This window comes from Schistocerca cancellata, chromosome 2, assembly GCF_023864275.1.
Source record: "Schistocerca cancellata isolate TAMUIC-IGC-003103 chromosome 2, iqSchCanc2.1, whole genome shotgun sequence".
Taxonomy (NCBI): Eukaryota; Metazoa; Arthropoda; class Insecta; order Orthoptera; family Acrididae; genus Schistocerca; species Schistocerca cancellata.
The window spans coordinates 723,126,671-723,147,078 of NC_064627.1; the positions used below are offsets into that span (position 1 = coordinate 723,126,671).

A 20,408-nucleotide genomic window follows, 5' to 3' on the forward strand; every position below is an offset into this window, starting at 1 on the left:
CCCTGCCTTTCATCTCCTAAAACAGTGGGTGGAACGACAACACCTGTCTTTCACTCCACACCACCCGGAGCCATACAATGCTCCCTTCAGTGAATGGGAATTTCTCAGTGCTGTTGCCGATTGTCCTGACACGTCACCTGGACCAGACTGCATCCATTCCCACATGATTAAATATCTGTCAGTGGATTACCAGCACCGCACCCTTGCCGTCTTCAACCTTATCTGGAGTGATGGCGACTTCTCGTCGCAACAGCGAGAAAGTATCATCGTTCCAGTGTTAAAACCTGGTAAGAGCCCGCTAGATGTGCATAGCTATCATCCTATCAGTCTCACCAACATTCTGTGCAAGCTGCTCGAACTTATGGTGAGCTGGTGACTGTGTTGTCTCCTTGAGCCTCAGGGCGTTCTGGCTCTGTCCCAGGGTGGTTTTAGCAAAGATCATTCCACCACTGACAACTTGGTCTACCTGGAATTCGCCATCCAAAAAGCCTTTTCCTGGCATCAACACCCTATTCCCGTCTTTTTTGACGCGATAAAAGTCTATGATACCACTTGGTGAGACCACACCCTCGCTACTCTGCATGAGTGGGGTCTCCAGGACCCGATCCAGATTTTATACAGAATTTTTTGTCACTCCGCACTTTCAGAGTTCTCATTTTTGCTTCACACAGTGTACTGGTTTCGTTTCTTCATAACTGAACAATTATGGAATTTTACGCGGTATATTGTGGTAGGACCACACTCTCACCACGTGTTTTTGAATGAGAATAATACGAGTAGTTCCAGCACAATTTCAGTAAGACTTATTTTTTTTAGTAGCTGCTGAAATATTACACACTGCAGATCTCATTTGTCTAGCGATTCTCTAAGTTTTGTCTGAAAAATAATCATTCCAACAAGCATGGCCTGGGTTTTCTTCTTGTTTGAAATAAACACTACCGGATCTGAAATATTTTCAGCTAAAAATTATATTTATTCATACCTTTTGTTAGTAACTACACCATTTTCATTATGAACATTGATACTCTAAACACATTATACTGCACTTGTTACATAAACACGTCCATCTCCCTCCAATACAGACAAAAAAGTGGCTGGCAAGCCAACATGTGCCCGGAAGTTGCAGACATTCCTGCATTCTAGATTCTTTGGTCTACTGACCTTAATAAACTCCAAAGATACATATAAATAAATACATATAAATATACAGCATTTAACATCTCAAACGAATCCATTATTTAGCATAAACAAAAATATCCATAATTAAATAAATTAAACACATTTTCTGGAAACATCATGAAATTATCTTAACTCTTTACAGTGGGCATCGTACTTTTCGCATGAGATAAACTACATCATGTAGTGGAGACTGGTCTTCGATCAGTCTTATGCCATAAAGTTTTCAGGATATGGGATACTGAATGGCAGACCCTTAATACTCTGAATAAACTGCATACTATCAAGGAGACAATGAATGTATGGCAGTATCTATTTAAGCCACTCACGTGGAGTCTGTTCTCCTTTGCCGGCTCTGCATCAGCCATACTAGGCTGACTCATGGTCACCTCCTCTGTCACGAGGACCCACATGAGAGGCGCTGTGGTTCCCACATGACTGTCATCCACATCTTGTTGGACTGCCCAGTTTTAACTGTTCCATGATGGACTTTAAACCTTCCCGCCACACTGCCAACAGTTTTGGGAGATAATACCTCAGTGGCTGATGTAGTTTCACATTTTATTCATGAGGGGGTGGGGGGGTTTCTATCACACAATCTAAGGGTGTTGTCTGGCCTTCTCTCCATGCCTTCACCCTTCCTCCATTTTAACTCTTCTTTATTCTATCTTTGCTGTTTGTTTGCCTTGGTATTCGTCTTTTCCCATCTGTATTCCTCTAGTGTTGTCATTTAGGCTGGAGATTTTAGTGTAGTGCAGAGTGGCTGTTTATTCTCTTTTCTTCTTGCAATCAGCCAGGCAGGCCATCTGCCTTCTACCGCTTTTTCCCCTTTCAGTACACGTTCTCTCCTTTTGTTTTGCCTCTTTCATTTTCTCTTTCAGTGCTGTTCCCAGTTAGTTTTCCAGCTTTTTTACTTCCCAGACTCTTTTTGGCAATGATTTTACTCCGCAATGTGTTTGAATTTGGAAAAAGGGACTAATGACCCTGTAGTTTGGTCCCTTTCTCTCCAAACAAACCAGCCAACCAACTAACGTACAAATGATAATTTTGCCAGACTGGGACTCGAACCTGGATTTCCCACTTGTTACGAGCAGATGCCTAAAGGACTTTGGCTATCTGAACACACTTCCAGGAGTGACTCAAATCTCCATTTGTCCTGGTATCTACTCTCCCTTACGCTAAAATTGTATTATGTGGTTCCCTCTCAGGGCAAGACGCTGTTTTCTCTCGTCATTTCCCTGCTATGGCATGAAATACTGCAGTGCAGTGTCTAGGATTCTGCGTTGATGATCAACGGGCAGTCAAAAATGAACTTTCATATTGTGATTATGGTTCTGGATCAGCAGTAGAATATTTCAAAACCGATGAAAATTTTTATTGGACCAGGTCTCAAGCCCGGATTTGCTGCTTTTCGCAGGCGGATGCTATTTGAAATTTGCATCAGTCCTGGAAGTGTGCTCGGATAGCACAAGTGGTTAAGTCATTAGTTCTGGCTTTCCTTACTTGGTGAGATAATCTGCTTCTTGTGATTGATTTGCCTAGAACTTGATGGTTGCAATATACTGCCTAATTCAGTTTTATGCTGTCTTAACACTTTCAAGACAGAGCCTGAATCTTGAGGGATGACTTTTAATTTATTACTACTTTACTAAATCTGTTTACAACACATTATGCAGACAGTGTCCATATATATTACTGAATGTACTTGCAAAATTATATCATTGCATGGCGCTCATTTGTGTAGATATGAGGTCTGGTCTATGGCCATGAACCAGTGCTAGAATTCAACTCAGGCCCATCTCATAAGTGTTAAGTTTAATGTTCATAATTTCTTTTACTAAGATATTTATCATATTCCTCACTTTTGCATTTGATTTTGACAGGTGTTGCACAGAATCACTCAAATTTGTTTATGAGCTCCCGTGAACGAATGCCTGGCCTTGTAGAAGGCCAGATTTACACATATCCCTCAAAACGTTGGCGGAAAAAGCGGCGGCAATATCTTATGAATTTTATGCAACCTCGTCGAAAAGAGGTTGACCCAGAGGCAGACTTACACACTATAAGCACTGTTGAGAATCCAGCAGTTTGCAACAATGAAGACAGCAAGGAAAGTGTCAGCTTAAAAGATGAAGTAGTGAAGGTAAGACAGAAACCTTATTTCTTCCTGATTAGCAACATGCTGGCAATATTTTTAAGACAAAAAAAAAAATTGTTCATTTAGTAAGCATGGTCAGGGTTTGCTTTCTTGGAAATTTTCATTTATGTTGTTTATGTCATGCCCTCTTCATCTGTGATACATTAACCTGCTTTTAATATGTGTCAATGATAAAAATAATACATGGGACTGCTGATGTTTATATGCTATGATAGTATGACTACTCAAGAGATTCATTATCGTAAAAGTTTACTTCGAAGTAGCTGCCCATTCATTTTCCGGAAGCAGCAAGGTGTATAATTAACAACCTTGAGGCATAATTTCCTTTCTTGTTGTGTACACATCTTTTGACTTCTAATTTACATTATCGATGTTAATATTATTTTTTTTAATTTTTAAAATCCCCAATTTTGTTCTTAGCTATTTTGTACAAACTTTGTGAGCAGAAAAAATAATTTGTGGCATATCTTGCTCAGGCTCCATCTTCCCACCCCTCGCATCAGATCTCAGGGAGGGCAGCATTGGAATGCTGCTAGTATGTAGCTATGGGTGGCAGTAGTAGTGGGTGCTGGACATGACCTGTATTCATAGAATGATTACCACAGTAGTGGAAGTGGTGGCTCCGAGGGTGAAGCTAGTTGTGATGGTGGCAAATTTGTCTGCACACATTAGCCGCTGAACAGAGTGGCAACTGTGTACTTAGTATTAAGCAGCTTGGGTTTCTTCCAGGATAGCTGTAATATGTGTAGGCCAAACAACAGTGAATCTGCATGTATGGTGCTGGGCATGCTCCTACAGCTTCGACATCAGGATAAGCGAAAGTGAGTGGTGCTGTTTCTACACAGGGGCTCCACTGTGCTTTTTGCACTTGTTGTCATGGATCTATATGTACTCACTAGGGGAGATCCCCAGTGCTGTCATCAACTTTTTGAAACCATCTACATGGTGATGTAGCTTAAGATCCCAGTTATCACACCCTGCAGGCATTCACCCGGGTGAGGCCCTTTTTGTGAGTAATTTATGAAAAAAAAAATCAGAATTTTGTGTAACGCTCAATAACATGAAAAAAGGAGCATCGCATTGACAGGTGGTGAAACAGAGAGGACAAGGTCTTCCTGCGTAGAAGGTCATGGGTTTGAATCTTGCTAGGTGCTTTAAATTTTTCTTTATTTTTAAATTTTTATCAGAATGACTTTAATCGGCATTTTTATTCAATTGGTTGGTTTAAATCTAATTTTTCATTTCTGTTCCTTTGTCACACTATTTTAATCATCATATCAACTTCTTCAGTTGCTGTCATTCTTCTTCTTGTCATTGTTTTTCCACTTGAAATCTTTGTTGATGTGATTTTAATTAATTTTATGAATTAATTTTAACTTAATTTTTTTCTTATAGCATTCTACTTTTTTCATCCATGTTATTGCATATATTATTTCTATTCCTTATTTTGCTTGAATTTCGTTTTAGTTATAATTCTTTCCTTCATTTAAACCTTCATCTACATTATTTTGTCCATAGAGTTGTAAGAATGTATGTTACGGTTTAAATGTTTGTATGTCAGTTACCATAAAAATGCACTTCTTGTAGCGAAAAATACATTTATGACACCACTGCACAGTCAGTGTAAATAGATTATGTCAGCTTTTGTTTTAGTTAATAGATTAGCATTTTCAAGTATTTAAATATTACAACAGATAAAATCAGACAATGAAAAATCCAGGATGGAATGTAACAGTATTATGAAAAGGACATTTGCTACTCACCAACACACACACACACACACACACACACACACACACACACACACACACTCTTGATCAAATGCAACTCGCACACACATGACCACAGTCTCTTGCAGCTGACGCCAGACTTCATTATATTGTGATAACAGGTAAACGTGATTAAATTCACATTCACAAAAATTCTAGAGGAAAAAATATGATATAAAGAAAAGCTGAGAACAAATGAGAGAGTTGATATGATGATTATAATGATGTGACAAAGGAACAGAAATAAAAAAATTACATTTAAACCAATTAAATGAAGAAAAATAATGATCATAGTAATTTTGATAAAGATTTAAAAATAAAAAATTTATAGTGCCTGACAAGATTCTAACCTAAGACCTGCACATGAAGGCTGTACTCTATTCATTACACCATGCAATCAGTCAACAAAATACTACTATCTGAATGGCACTGAGTCTCATATAAAATTCTGTATTTTTGTTTTTGTCAACTACTCACAAATGAGGACTCAGTAGGTTCAACGACTGCAGGGTGTGATACCTGGGACCTTATCCTACATCACTGTATAGATGGTTTAAAAAAGTCGTTCTTACCCCTGGAGATATCTCATTGTCGAACAGTGAGTGCTGCTTCCACTGTGTCCTTTCCATTGCCTTAGACATGAATTCTTTAAAGATGCTCACCATATGGTCTGCTACATCATTTGACTGGCGGTAAAAGGCAGGGCACTAACCAGTGTTTGATGTCATTGTGACTGCATAAATATTCATATTATACATACATAAATGATCTGAAGGATAGGTTGAATAACTGTCTTCAACTGTTTGCTGATGACTGATGAACGGAGAAGTGTCCATCCTTGAGTGACTGTAAGGGGATACAAGATGACGTTGGTAGATTTGGTGTGATGCTTGTCAGCTTGCTCTAAATGTGGGAAAATGCACATTAATGGAGATGAGTAGGAGAAACAATCCTGTAGTGTCAAATAGAGTATTAGTGGTGTGCTACTTCACTGAAACCTCTATTAAATATCTAGGCTAAATGTTGCTAACTGATGTGAAATGGATCGAGCATGTAAGGTCAGGTGTAGGTATGGGAAATGATTGACTTTGGTTTATTGAGAGAATTCTTGGAAAGTGTAGTCCCTCAGTAAAAAAGACTACATACAGAACACATCTGTGACCCACTCTTGAGTACTGCTCAAGTGTTTGGGAGCCCCACCAAGTTCGATGAAAGGTATATGCCGAAGCAGTTCAGTGGTGTGCTGCTAGATTTATTACCACTATACAGAGTCAATGCGCAAGTATTACAGGAAAGCTCTGTGAACTGAAATGGAAATCCTGGGGGGGGGGGGGAGGTTATTTTCACAAAACCCTGTTGAGAAAGTTTAGAGAACCGGTAAACAGACTGTAGAACAATCCTGCCACTACCAACATACATCTTGCGTAAGGACTACAAAGACAAGATCAGAGAAACTAGGGTTCACGTGGAAGCATTTAGATAGTCATTTTTTCTTTGCTACATTTGAGTGAAATAAGAAAGGGAATGAATATCAGTGGTCCAGGGTAGGCCACTTTCAACAACTATAGTTTCATATTTCACTGTACCCTCTTTTCTTTCTTTTTAAACACATCATCTGATGGTGGCTTGGTATTAACTCAAAACTGGTAATGATATCATATGTGACGCTGGAACATACAATGGAGAAAAAAGGGGGAAAAAAAGGATATGGCAAGTCTTCAGTTGCAAACATCTTTGTTACAGCTGCTATTGTGGCTTCAAAAGCAGAGGATTTAATTGGTTCAACAGCATGAAATTCAGAAACATGTTAACTCTGTTTCTGCTGCAAACTTGCCTACCATAGACTGTGCCAAGAGCGGTGTCATTATGGCCTAACCCAGCTTACTGTGCTGGGACCCTTTCGTCTACAACCACTTACTGCCTGCTGTATTACCTGTCCTGGCCTCCTGGCTGTGTGCTGAAAATTTCAGCCATAGCTTGCCAGATAAATGCTGTATAATTCCTTCATCCACTCACTCCACTTCATCTGTGCTCTTGGTGCATTCTAGCACTATAATTTACTCACAGACAATTCACAAGTGGGATGAATTCCTTGCTGAAGCACACTTCTGATACATCTGAATACATTTTTGAGTACATAAATAAAATTGATTGTTCTCTGGCCTGGCAAACTTCAAAACCAAAACTCAATATTTTTTAATACAAATTCTTTCCTTTACATGGAATAATTTGATCACACTGTGTGTGTGTGTGTGTGTGTGTGTGTGTGTCAGTCAACTGATGCTATGTACGCTGTGTATTTACTTTGAGCATGGAATAGATATTGCTGCTGATGAAGAATCTGGTCTGTCTGTTGCTAGCACTTTTTTTTTCTCATCTGGAAAGATGCTTCAAGTTTGGAATCTTTAAGCTTTTGAATTCTTTTTAACTTTGAATACTTTTTACAGTACTCACTATGTATTTTCAGTCCTTCCTTGCATCCCTAGGAATGTTTCACTGCCAAAAATTGGGATATTTGATATAACTGTTGCGGTCACATTGGAATAATTTTATAACATTGTGTGTAGTTTTTGTTGAACTGTCAGAGTTTATCCTGAATATTTACATCACTTGTGGATGAGATGTTGTAGCATCTGAAACACCACATCTGTTTGTTACCAGTATATTTCATAATTACATATTGAGAGGTGCTTCAGACTCAGAAACTTGAAGCATTTGAATACTTGTTTCGACACACAGTATCAATTTCTTTTCTAGCCTTGTAAAACTGTGTGCAGAGATTTATGTAGATTCTGTTGATAGGCATTACCTGAGTTAGTGTTATTAGTAACTCTCATGTGTGTTCCATGTAGTGTTAATGTATTTTGTATAAAACAAACACTCCCTCGGCATGTCTCCATACTGCGCCACATTCATGAGCTCCACTGTGGAGGACTTTGTGAAATACACGATAGTTGCTTGTTATGATGTTGTGGAGTAGACAGAATGGAGGATCACCTCCTCAGTCTGTAGACCTATGAATGAGGGAAGTGCATGAACATAATCCTGTGACCTAGCTTCCCTTGTGCTTCTAAGTCCCCCCCCCCCCCCCCCCCGCCACCCACTACAACACCGGAACACATTTTATTACTTACTACGGCTCTGTTGCACTTAGATTTGACCACCTCCTATGTTTGATGTTAACTTACAATATCCACTCAAAGATGACAGGTGTCAGCACTAGAGTGGAGGTGGCAAGGGTGGAAGCATTTCTGAAATGGCTAAGTTTGTAAGCTGTTTGTGTGCCACCATGGTTAAAGTATACCCTGTGTGACAAACTGGCACTGAGAAAACTGTGGGCCGTAGATGAAAGGGGTGAACGACAGCTGCAGACATGCGTGTGGGTACAGACATTGAGCAACTGACTCCCCAGGTGAGACAAGGGACTACCAACAGTTAATCCTCAATGACTATTCAGCAAATGTTGCTTCCTATGGGCCTCAGCAGCAGGCACCTGGTACATGCACCGAAGCTGACTGCTGTTCATCGGCGATGAAGGCTGGAATTTGCACACCAGTAGTGCAGCTTGGTGACCAGTGAGTGATGACAGGTGCCTTTTTTTTGGATGGATCGTATTTTACACTCAAAAATCAGTGTGAAATGTGTGAAAGCAAACACCTTGCAACAATTGTTGGGCCAGAGGGGAGGGTGCATTATGGTATGAGGAATGTTTTTGTGGCATTCAGTGGGTGATCCTGTCATTCTGGAATGCACAGTGAATCGACAAAAGTATGCATCTATCCTTGGGCACCATGTCCACTGCTACACACAATTTGTTTTTCCTCAGCACGATAACATCTGGCAGCAGGTCAATGTAATGTGTCACACAGCTCATAATGTATGTGCGTAGTTCAAAGAGCTTAAGGATCAGTTTACTGTACTCCTCTGGCCAGCAAACTTGCCCAATTTAAACCCAATTGAGAATCTGTGTGGCCACCTCAATTGAGCTGTTTGCGCTGTGGATATTCATCTGAGAATCGTAGTGCAGCTGTCCACAGTACTGGAGTCAGCATGGCTATCCCTGCCATACCTTCCAGAACTTCATTGACTCTCTTCTTGCAATGGTCTGCAGTGCAAAAGTGGTTATTCAAATGTTTGACAGGTGATTGCAGTAATGTGACTGGGTGGTGTGTATTGTGGTATCTGAAACACCAGATCTGTTCATTTGCCAATGAACTCTTTCATCTGAAAGGACTATTTGAACGCGTTTTGCACTCATTGTATCTATTTTTCTTCATTACTTTTGATATGGGCTTTGGTCTGGTACTGACAAAGTTAAAAACGGTGCCTTTTTCCCACTCTATATATGTACTCTATAAATGTATATCTATATCTTGTCTTTTTTTTTCTTTCCTTTTCTCAAATAATTTATTCAGGAGTGTCAAGTAATTTCAACTATCAATTTTAGTTCTCGATGATTAATAATGCTTCTTTGCATGATAAGACTTGAAACAGGATACAACATATAATGTTATGTTGCAAATTTTGCCTTGGTATCTGGTTTCTTGGCCCACTTTGTTTTGTGGGGACCACAGATCGACACATTAGTGCATGTTTCTTTGGATGTTCATTCACAATAACATCTGGAAAATGCCTTCCTGTAAATCATAGAGGACTTTTGTCATCGAAGTGCCTACCTTAGCCTGCTTTTCTCCATTCTGTTGCATATTTTTCAACTATTTGTGTAATGAGAGGTAGGTGAAACTCTGGAAGTGCTGTTTTTCACCCTATAATCAACCTGTGGAGAGCATGAGTATTTAAAATGCTCTAATCCAGAAAACACACACACACACACACACACACACACACACACACACACACACACACAAAATGTTTCTCATACCGTTTGACAGTCTAATGCATTAATCTTAGTGAGCTCAGTAGTATGTCACAATGGTAAACTGCACTCATACTTGAATTGTAATTTACAATACTTGGGATTTATTGATATTTTTGCCAGTATTTCTGTCAGTATTCTCTGTTTCAACCATTTGTGTGGTGTTACACATTGTCTAAATCCACACTTTTATCACACCACCTGATAGGAGTCTTTTTGTCAGTTGTCTTAAACTCAGTTTCTCCCCATTTCAATTATCTCTACAGTTTTGTGTGTTGTGCCTGTTACGAATAGTGCCACATGCAGTTGTTCTGTGGTAGTGAAGCAGAGGAATCGGTCTGGCTGGAATACCATTGTCAACGTACAGAGTAGGTGCTTGTTCCAAATAATGTCTCAGGAGTGTTGCCACTCGCCAGCTCTCTCTAAGTTGTGGAACCCAATTTCTGTTGCCATGCCAGCATATGAAATAAATTCCAAAATGTTCCACTGTGACAGTCACACAGTACACGTCTTTATTTGTAACCTACTTCACTTGAATGCAATATACTGTTTAAAAGATAATTAGCATTTGAACAACAAGAGACTTTTGTCAATGCAAAGCTTCTGTTATAGATGAATGTGCTGTGAAACATTGAACAAACTTCATCAACAGAATTCCTACACAGTTTTCATTAAAGAGTAGCATTTTTAAAATAAAAGCAAAATACTCTTGGGACATAATTTCATTGAAATCTGGAATGATAAAAGAATATTGATGGACCAATAATCATTTATTGTCAACTTTTTAAACTGAGCCATTATAATACAAATAACAATTAAACAGTAAATACAGTGATCAGTTTTTGAAAATATAATGTAATTGGATAAATAAAAGAATCTACTCACCAAGTGGCAGACAGGAGAACACACATAAAAAAGGTATTACATATCCAAACTTTTGGAGCCAGTTGTTTCTTCCTCTGGCAGAAGGATTGAAGGAGAGGAAGGATCAGGGAAAATGACTGGTGAGGTTTAGGAAAAGGACTAGAGTTCAGAGAAGTCACCCCGAAACCAGGGTCAGAGGAGACTTACTTTATGGGATGAGAAGGAAAGACTGATTGTTAGGGACTGCGCCAGATAAGATTTGAAAAACTGAGAGCTTGAAGATGGAAAATACGCACTATGCAAGACAGAAAATACTGCTAAAACATTGTGCACGAGTTAATAAGAGAGAAAAGTTAAGTGCATAGTATGTATAGAGGTGGGAGGAGCAAAGAAAGTGGTAGTCATGCCAATGTAAAAAGTCAAACAGCATTTACATAACAGCTGGTGTACAAAGTGTCATTTCACAGGTGGCTCTCCCTTCGATAGTACACGTCTTGCCAGTTACAGGGCTGGAATAAATGGTGGTAGGAGGGTGCATACGGCAAGTCTTGCAATGGGGATGGTCACCGGGGTGGAAGCCATAGGGTAGGGAGATGGGTGCAGAAGGAACATAGGGTCTGACAAGGATGGTGCGGAGATTGGGATGGTCGTGAAAAGCTATTCTAGCTGTGGTGGGCAAAATTTCAGATAGAATGGACCTCATTTTCAGAGTATGATTTTAGGAAATCATGGCCTTGTCAAAGTAGCTGATTAATACATTCAAGACCAGGATAATATGACTTGCTACATGAGAGACGTGACACTGTCATGCTGGAGGGTGCCACTGCTAGTCTAAGAGATTGATTCCTTATTCAGCTTGCGTTTAGCATGAATCTCTCACCCAGTGCAAAGTCCTGAGTGAATTGAAGAAAGTACAGATGACTCCTGTATATAAGAAGTGAAAAGAGTGGACCTGCAAAAATTATAGACTAACATCTGTCTGCTGCAGAATCCTAGAATATATTCTGAGTCCAAATATAATAAATTTCCTTGACGTCCAAGAATAAGAACAGTTTTGGAAAGGATTGGTCACGTGAAACTCAGCTTGCCCTTTTCTCACACAATGTACTGCAACTATGGATGAAAGGCAACAGGCAGATTCCATATTTCTAGATTCCAAAAAGCATTAGACATGGCATCCCATGTAGATTGGTAATGAAGGACGAACATATGGAACAGGATCCCCGATATGAATGTGGCTTGAAGACTTCTTAAGTAATAGCACCCAGTATGTTGCCTTCGACAGCGAGTGTTCATCAGAGACAAGTATATCATCAGGAGCGTCCCAGGGAAGTGTGATGGGACCACTATTATTTTCTATGAATAAAAATGATCTGTTGGAAAGGATGGGCAGCAATCTGCAGTTTTTTGCTGGTGATGTGATGTATCGGAAAGTGTCGAAGATGAGTGAGTGTAGGATGACACAAAATTACTTGGATAAAATTAATATGATGAATGGCAGCTGGCTCTAATTGTAGAAACATGTAAGTTACTGCGGATGAGTTGGAAAAACAAGCCCGAAATGTTTCAATACAGCATTAGTAGTGTCCTGCTTGACACTGTCACATCATTTAAATACCTGTGTGTAACTTATGCAAAGCGGTGTGAAATGGAATGACCACTTATAGCATGCTAGTGTGACCTGTTCTTGAGTACTGCTCGAGTGTTTGGGATCAGCACCAGGTCGGATTAAAGGAAGACATCGAAGCGATTCAGAGGGAGGCTACTAGACTTGTTACTAATAGGTTCAAACAACGTGCAAGTGTTACGGTGATGCTTCAGGAACTGAAATGGGAATCCCTGGAGGGAAGGCGACATTGTTTTCAAAAAACACTATTAAAAAATTTAGACAACCGGCATTTGAAGCTGCAGAAATACGTTACTGCCACCTACAAACACTTCATGTAAGGATCAGAAAGATAAGATCAAAGAAATTAGAGTTCATTAGGAGGCATACAGACAGTTATTTTTTCCTCCTCCCATCTGCGAGTGGAAAAGGAAAGAAAACGACTAATAGTGATACAGGGTACACTCCACCACTCACTGTAAGGTGTCTTGCAGAGTATGTATGCCGATTTAGATGTAGATGCAAAAGATCAGTACAAATTACAAAATTATTTAGAAGAGATATCTGTATGGTGCGAAATGTGGCAATTGACTGTACAAAATAAAAAGTAAGAGCACCTCCATACAAGTACTAAGAATCCATTACATTTCAATCAAAAGATAAAAAAATACAAATTTAAAATTTGTTGATTCAACTAAATGCCTAGAGAGTGCAATTACATACTACTTAAATGCAATCATCACATAGAAAATGTTGTGTGGAAGGTGAAACAAAGACTGTATTTTGTTGGTTTGGGTAACCTGGAGTATTATGCAGATTTTATCATCCCAAACATGTGGCTATGCTTTCCATCAACTCAAGGTAACAATCAAATCTACTCCATGTCTTGTCACACATGCTCTTGGGGGAATACAGATTTTTGCCAGAGATGCATCAAGGCAACTGATAGTTGGGAACGTTAAATGGGTTATGTCCCAAAGATACTAACACGGATACAATAAAATTATGGAGAACAGAGAAAATTGTATAAATCTGCACTGAAAGTAAACAGGGTGGAAAATGAGAATGAAAATTAACGCAGAGAGACCAAATTACTTTCATATACAGGGTGTATACGTGGATGACGAAAAAACAAATTTCCGCATTTTTCCCGGAATTCCCGGTTAAAACTACACTTCCTCCCAGGTGAAAATACACTTTTTCCGTGTTAAGTGCGAGTATACTTTTCCTCGGAACTGTAGAAGTTTTCAGTCCTTTGAATGGTTATGGTTTTATACATTGGTGTAGAGTTCCCTAGCACTTTAGTAAAACTCAGGGAACAAAACACGGTTTGGGAAGATGTCTGACGTGCAACAACATGTACCCTGTATTTTTGTATTACAAAAGTATAAATTCGAATTCCACCAAACACCGTATGTTACTTTCCGAAGCACTGAAATCAGCGAGTTAAAATTTCATAGAGTGGCTATAGGTCCGCCATGTTTGAAGCAAATTGAAGTTCTGTCCGCCATGTTTTCTTTAGTCAAGGCATTCGTCTGCTGTGTCCCGCCCCCTTTGTAACTGCGTTTGACTTACTTGAAATAGCCCATACTAGCTTTATTTTTTCTAAAACAAGCAATAGACAGCAGTTATTTCAGTGTACACTGACAGCAAAAAGGGATGTTTTTGTCGAAATATGGCTAAACTTTTTGATGTAGATAACACTAAAAGAAAACTCTGTCCATCCACTATAACGTTACTTGTTGCCCATAAATTAATGCAATTAGAGCAGGTACCATCAGAATATTACAGTGAAACTTCTAAACATGCTGTGGTTAACTATTAGAAACTGTAACGGGCGCAGAAATGCGATTATTTTTGTCGCTATTTCAAAGTAAACAGTCAAAGCCTCAAAAACCAATACACTGTGAACGAGAATATTATTTGAAATATGTGTTACAAGTAGTTAACACAAGCATAGTAATTCAATAATTATAATAATCTACAAGAAAAGTAAAATAATTTATTTACATTTAATCTTAACAATGTTTTAACTGACATTCGTATTTTTTCAGTCTTTTCACCGACCTTTAAATAAAATAAGCTTCGTGTATAGTTGTCTCACAACTTTACCCCTCTGCTCAGATGATTTTGATTTGCATAAGTGATTTATTCGACATACAAAATAATGTTTGAGCAGCAGTTCTATCAGTTTAACATAATGGGTTTCTTCACCAAATTCAGTTTCTGTAAAGTTTATAAATAAGGGGCCTCTCACCAATTGCAACACTTGTCTGGAACCTCAACAAAACGTTTTTCTGACATTTCAGGATTATGTCCTCGTTATTTCTGAAAACCTTCTCAGCAACATTACAAAGTTTAACATCATCATTAGCTGGATTGATTAAACTGGTTTTCACATCTTTCACTGCAATCAATCCAGTTCTTTTAGCCTCAATACAAGCAAAAATAACTTCTAAGCAGTCAGTACAGTTAATTTTGTTTGTCACCTGTCTCACTGTACTTCCAGCTATGTACTCAATGACATATTCGGTGAGTACATACTCAGTGAGGCATAATCTGGCACATAATCATGGTCTACAGCTGCAGGGCTTACCTTAGCAAAAGGAAGTGATGGAACGGTAGCAGGAGGTAGCATACTAGTATTTGATTCTTGGCAATTGCCATTTTGAGAACCTTCTATCTGTGCAATTAAGCTTTTCCTGTATGCTGATCTAAACTGCACAGCATTTGGGTTATTTCTGTTTCCTCCTCTACTACGAATGCTGGAGAAAAATAATTCCAAGTTATCTTGACTTGTTCTACGGGTCAAAATATAATTGAGCTCTGCATTTTCTTTCCAAACATACAATTCTGCAATTTGCCTTATGCTCGTTAAATTCAGCATAAGTGCATACAACGGCATTTTTCTGTTGGACAGAATAACAGGACTTCCATCAGAAAGCTTTAAAGACTTGAAATACTTAATGTATTCATTGATCCTTTTACAGACTGTGTCTCTGTTCCCTCTGAAAATAGGTGCCTTAGTGCCCTTGTCCATTGTGTGACAAGAATTTAATAAATCAAAGGCACTGTCTAACATTTTGATATATTTAACTGTTGCCTCACACCCATAAAATTCTTTAATGCCTAAATCTTTGCAGAACAACATGGCATTTGCAACAGACTTGCTAAGGGTTTGTGCTGCCAAAGCCACTTTCATTTTTTGAGTATGGTACAGAATGTGCTTCCTCCTAAGTTTGTTTGCAGCATGCAAACCTTCCCTTTCATGCAAATCCACTAACTTTTTAAAATATTCCCATTTAATTATGTTATCACTGCCTGAAATGGTACATCTAACAAAAAATTCTTTTCTGCAAGTAAATTACATGCCAGCTTTAGCATGTGAGCTGTGTCAAAAATGCAAAATACCCTACATTATTTGAAGGGTGGGGAAACTAACACTGTGCTCCCTGTTCATCGCATCTGATCCCTAAATTTGCAATTAAAGATCTATTTGTGGCAGTACCATCGCAAACCACAGCTACTATAGTAACACCAGTGTCTTCAAGTTTTCGGAGATACTGTTGTACCAAATTTAGCTTTACAGTAGAAGATAGGGAGTGAACTAAACAATAACCCGCAGGAATTTTCCAATTTCTGGTTAGCGCTGTGACCATGAACACCTTCTTAATAGCCATCTCATCAAACATCAATGTTGCAAAAATTTGGGTTGCGCTATTCTCAACTTCAGAGGCAATTTTAGTGAAACCCTCCTCAGTAAAACCTGGATAGCCGCCCATTGACATTGCCCAACGGCGAAGCGTTCTTGGGTGAGGTAATTTCACAAATTTTCGTAAGTAGCTGTATGCCTTGGCAGAATAAAAGTGTAGGGTCGGGGCAAATTTCCTTATTTGCTGAGAATAATGGCATACTTTCGCACTGCACTGAAGTTCCAATAGCTCCTTCAACAAACCAACTACATGTTCACTGTTTAACATATCAGAATCTGAGCTACATAGCCTCCTTCTCAAACCAGCAACTAAAGTCTGTAACTGCACTATTCTTCTTTTCTGTCGCACACGAAGTTGCTTCATTTGCTTTATCCGCTTCTTTAGTCGCATATTCTCTGCTTGTACTCTGTTATATTGTGTTTTCAACTTCTTAGGGCTTGGTAGACAGTAATTGTGGTCAGCAGAAACAGATGTGGGTCCAACAGGCACTGAAAGAATGCAGTCACATCATAAGTTCATAACAGAGTTACACCATAAGATTATAATAGAAAGTATGTAATTCAAAGTAATAAAAACACGGAGTAAAATTAAATTATTGGCTTACTTTGTGCTAATGGTGTCACTGTAACAGCACTATCTTGCAAATTGTCGAAAGATCGCTTTCTGGGTTGTGGTCGTAATACTTTATCTTGCTTTTGTAAATGTGGTGGAACGTTAAAGATAGTAGGTACTGCTTTTGACAAAAGGCGCCTCTGGACATTTGTGTGGTACATATATTTCTCTTCAAAATGAGCTGAACAGAGGTAACTGGCTGTAGTAGGAAACCAGTTTTCTCGCTTCATATTTATAACCCATCTTTTTGTAATTTCCTTATCTTTTAAAGGAAATCTGTAATCAACGATAAATAAATTACTTTCCTGCATTTGTCTTAAGCATAATTACAGTTCCAATGCAAATGACTTTTTAATAAACATTAAAAAACGTGTGTCGTATTTCGGTACTAATATACTTATAATATGAAATATTTGTTGTTTTATCGCTCCGATTTGTGCAGTTGAACGCTGAACACACTGCAGGCATGTTGACTTTATATTTTGTAACAAAAAAGTCAACTAGAAAAGTTAAATATTGCAGTAATATCACAACAGCTGACACACTTCCAACACAAACCACAATAACGCTTTCCTAATGTTGTGACTAAGGAGAACATGGCGGCCGAGTTAGCGTTGGTTGTCTCTTGGAGCGCTGTAACTAGTATCTCAGTCACTCTATGAAATTTTAACTCGTTGACTGAAATCGAGATTGCGGTGCGCTTTTGTTAGCCAGTCATAGCTCACGTCACGTGATCTCCTCAGCCGACATCAGCGGATATTCAGAACATAGGACACGTGATGTAGTCAACCAATAGCAACATCACTGTTAAGTAGCGCAGATACACAAATAGGAAAAGTTAATGGTGTAAATTAATATACGTAGTGTTGGAACAAGAAAATAAAAGCTTCCACATGCAATGTTGCTCCTTTTTGCACGTGTTAAGGCCCGTCCACACGCAACGATCTGTCTGCGCACATCACATCGGCGCAGACAGATCGTTGCGTGTGAACAGAACATTTGCACCAACCTGAGGTGTGTGCAAACCTGGAAGTTGGAGGTTTGAGCAAAACCTCTCAAACCTGTGGGTTCAAACCACATCTGTGCAGACAAGTTGGAGCGTGTGGACAGGAGATCGCCGCAAATCTGGCGCGAAACAGCTGTTTGCTCAGTCTAGTGTTTGTATTTGTGCGCACAGGGCATTAAAATAGCTGATACTCGTCAGTTTGTAAGTGAATTCATTGAAATATATAGAAACGACCCATGTTTGTGGAAGATTAACAGTAAAGAATATAGTGACCGAGACAAAAAGACAGCAGCATACAATGCTCTAATTGAAATATTGCGGACAGTTGACGCCTCGGCAAACAGAGTAACAGTAATAAAAACAAATAAATTCGTTGCCAACTGTTTACCGAAAAGAGTTATCCAAAGTTCAGAAATCTAGAAAATCTGGTGTAGGAGTTTTGTATCCTGTAACAAAAGTTTGTAACAGGTTGCTTCTACACAGTAGCGAACTGAAAATGCCTACTCAGAAACTAAGTAAACCATAGCTCATTGGCCATGTAGGTATATAATCTCTAATAATATGGGCCTACTGTGTTTTAAACACGCCTACAACACCAAAAATATTATCTGTAACTTGACAGACCTAATTTACTTGACTTGCTTTCATGAACTCATCCTTCAGGACAGCGTAAATAGCTTCACATGTGTTGGGTATTATTTCACTCAACGCTTGTTTCGATATTGCAGTTGAAAATTCCAAATCCTTGTAGCCCCTTCCTGTTGCTAGGAATCTTAATGTTACCCCCAGCCGTTCATGAGGAGAAATTGTCCTTCTCGTACAAGTATTTTTTTCTCATAATATGAGGGGTTAAAAACTTTAAGAGATAATTATAAGTTTTGACATCCATCAGCAAATAATTTCGCCAGTCGTTAGGTTCGCCCTGCAACTCTCGCAGTAAATTTACGTGAGAAAACTGCTTTCGCTTTAGCAGCCACTGTCTACACCATTTTGACCGCTTTCTGTTTCCTGCGGTTGGTCTGAATGTTTTTTGCATCACAAGCTGCGAACACAGACCACAACAGAACTTCCTCCATTTCTATATTTCAAAATAACTGAATTAAATTTTTGACGTTTACGGGGAGCGTAGTCGCTTGCCACTGCTATTCCTTTTCAACACCGACAGATGGCAGGCGAGTAGTAGATTGGGGTTTGTGTGGTGTGAACACATCACAATTGCAGCGATCTTTTGCATGTACAGACATCTGCGCCGATGTCTGCGCAGACAGATCGTTGCGTGTGGACCGGGCTTTACACTTTAAGATACATCACACAAATGTGCCAGTAAAATTTTTAAGAACAGCATAAATGTCAAATTTTCTGAGCTCGAAATCATTCTAAATCATCGTACTCAAAGAGCTGATTTTTTTTTAAAATGAGAGTTAAACGCTCTGTGGCTTGAGAAATTCATCGTACATTCTCACACATAGTTCATCTTGGTAAAAGGAAATTTACTTTGAAAGTAACGCTTTTCAAACCACTATTCGCAATATTTTCACACGACTGTTAGAAATATGTTCGTTTCAGCAGTTGCAACAGAGCGCCAGATAACAGGCGCCAGCGCGCTTGCGCAGCTACGACGACGCAGGAAGCCCGTAAGTTCGTACAAATCAGAGGATACACCAGCAGCATCCAAGTTTCGTGAACCATACGAAAATGGATAATTCGGCTTAAAGTGAACATCCGTATGTCCAGATCTGGACGTAAATTTTCTTTGGAGTACCGGTACTGTATTATCTCATGTTTGGTTTTTTATTATGGCGTAATGCCATATGTGCTAGAAGATGAAAATGTGCACTTGAAATGCAGCGAACAGTTGAAACTAGCCAATGGTGTGGAATTAAACACTTCGTTTCAAATAAATGGACTGCCTCAGCGGAAAATATTAATAAAAGCCAAATTTCTTTAGCAAACCGACAAAAATAACTTAATTGTTCTGTAAGGCAATTAATACTTGACTGTCAGAAAGGTGGAAATAAAATAAAAACTGAAACTAACAAATAAGCCTTCCGTAATTATGTGAATGTATTTTAATTCACTTGATAGCGCCCGGCAAGAGAAATCTGTTTTTGTTTTCATTTGATGTGAGAGCAATAAACGAAGAGGAAACATCAAAATCACTAAACGTAAATACGGGTCAAGTGGAGACTGCCCACTTCCTCACTACGACACAGACTACTGCTCTGTGTATGTCCCTGATCTACGATATTTCCGAACCGGGGCAATAATTAATATAGTGCCCGCCCCTCGCTCCAGCGTTCGAAGTACGACGCCAAAAATTAAATCGACTTTCCAAAAAACGTTCATTTTGTAGCGCACATCTTTCTGAAGAGTAGCCGGCCGAAGTGGCCGTGCGGTTAAAGGCGCTGCAGTCTGGAACCGCAAGACCGCTACGGTCGCAGGTTCGAATCCTGCCTCGGGCATGGATGTTTGTGATGTCCTTAGGTTAGTTAGGTTTAAGTAGTTCTAAGTTCTAGGGGACTTATGACCACAGCAGTTGAGTCCCATAGTGCTCAGAGCCATTTGAACCATTTTTTTTCTGAAGAGTCTAGTACGTGAAACATATGTCTTAGAGGAAATGTAAGACGT

At 39.1% G+C, this 20,408-nt stretch overlaps 1 protein-coding gene across 5 annotated transcripts in view; it reads left to right on the plus strand.

Moving 5' to 3' along the window:
* The window catches only part of LOC126162517 (zinc finger protein ubi-d4), a 255,780-nt gene that overhangs the window by 60,605 nt on the left and 174,767 nt on the right, over positions 1–20,408 (plus strand). For all 5 annotated transcript variants that reach the window (XM_049919081.1, XM_049919082.1, XM_049919084.1 and 2 more), the window contains exon 3: positions 3,060–3,319. In XM_049919081.1, coding sequence (XP_049775038.1) covers positions 3,060–3,319 — 260 coding nt within the window. The remainder of the gene's footprint in view (positions 1–3,059; positions 3,320–20,408) is intronic.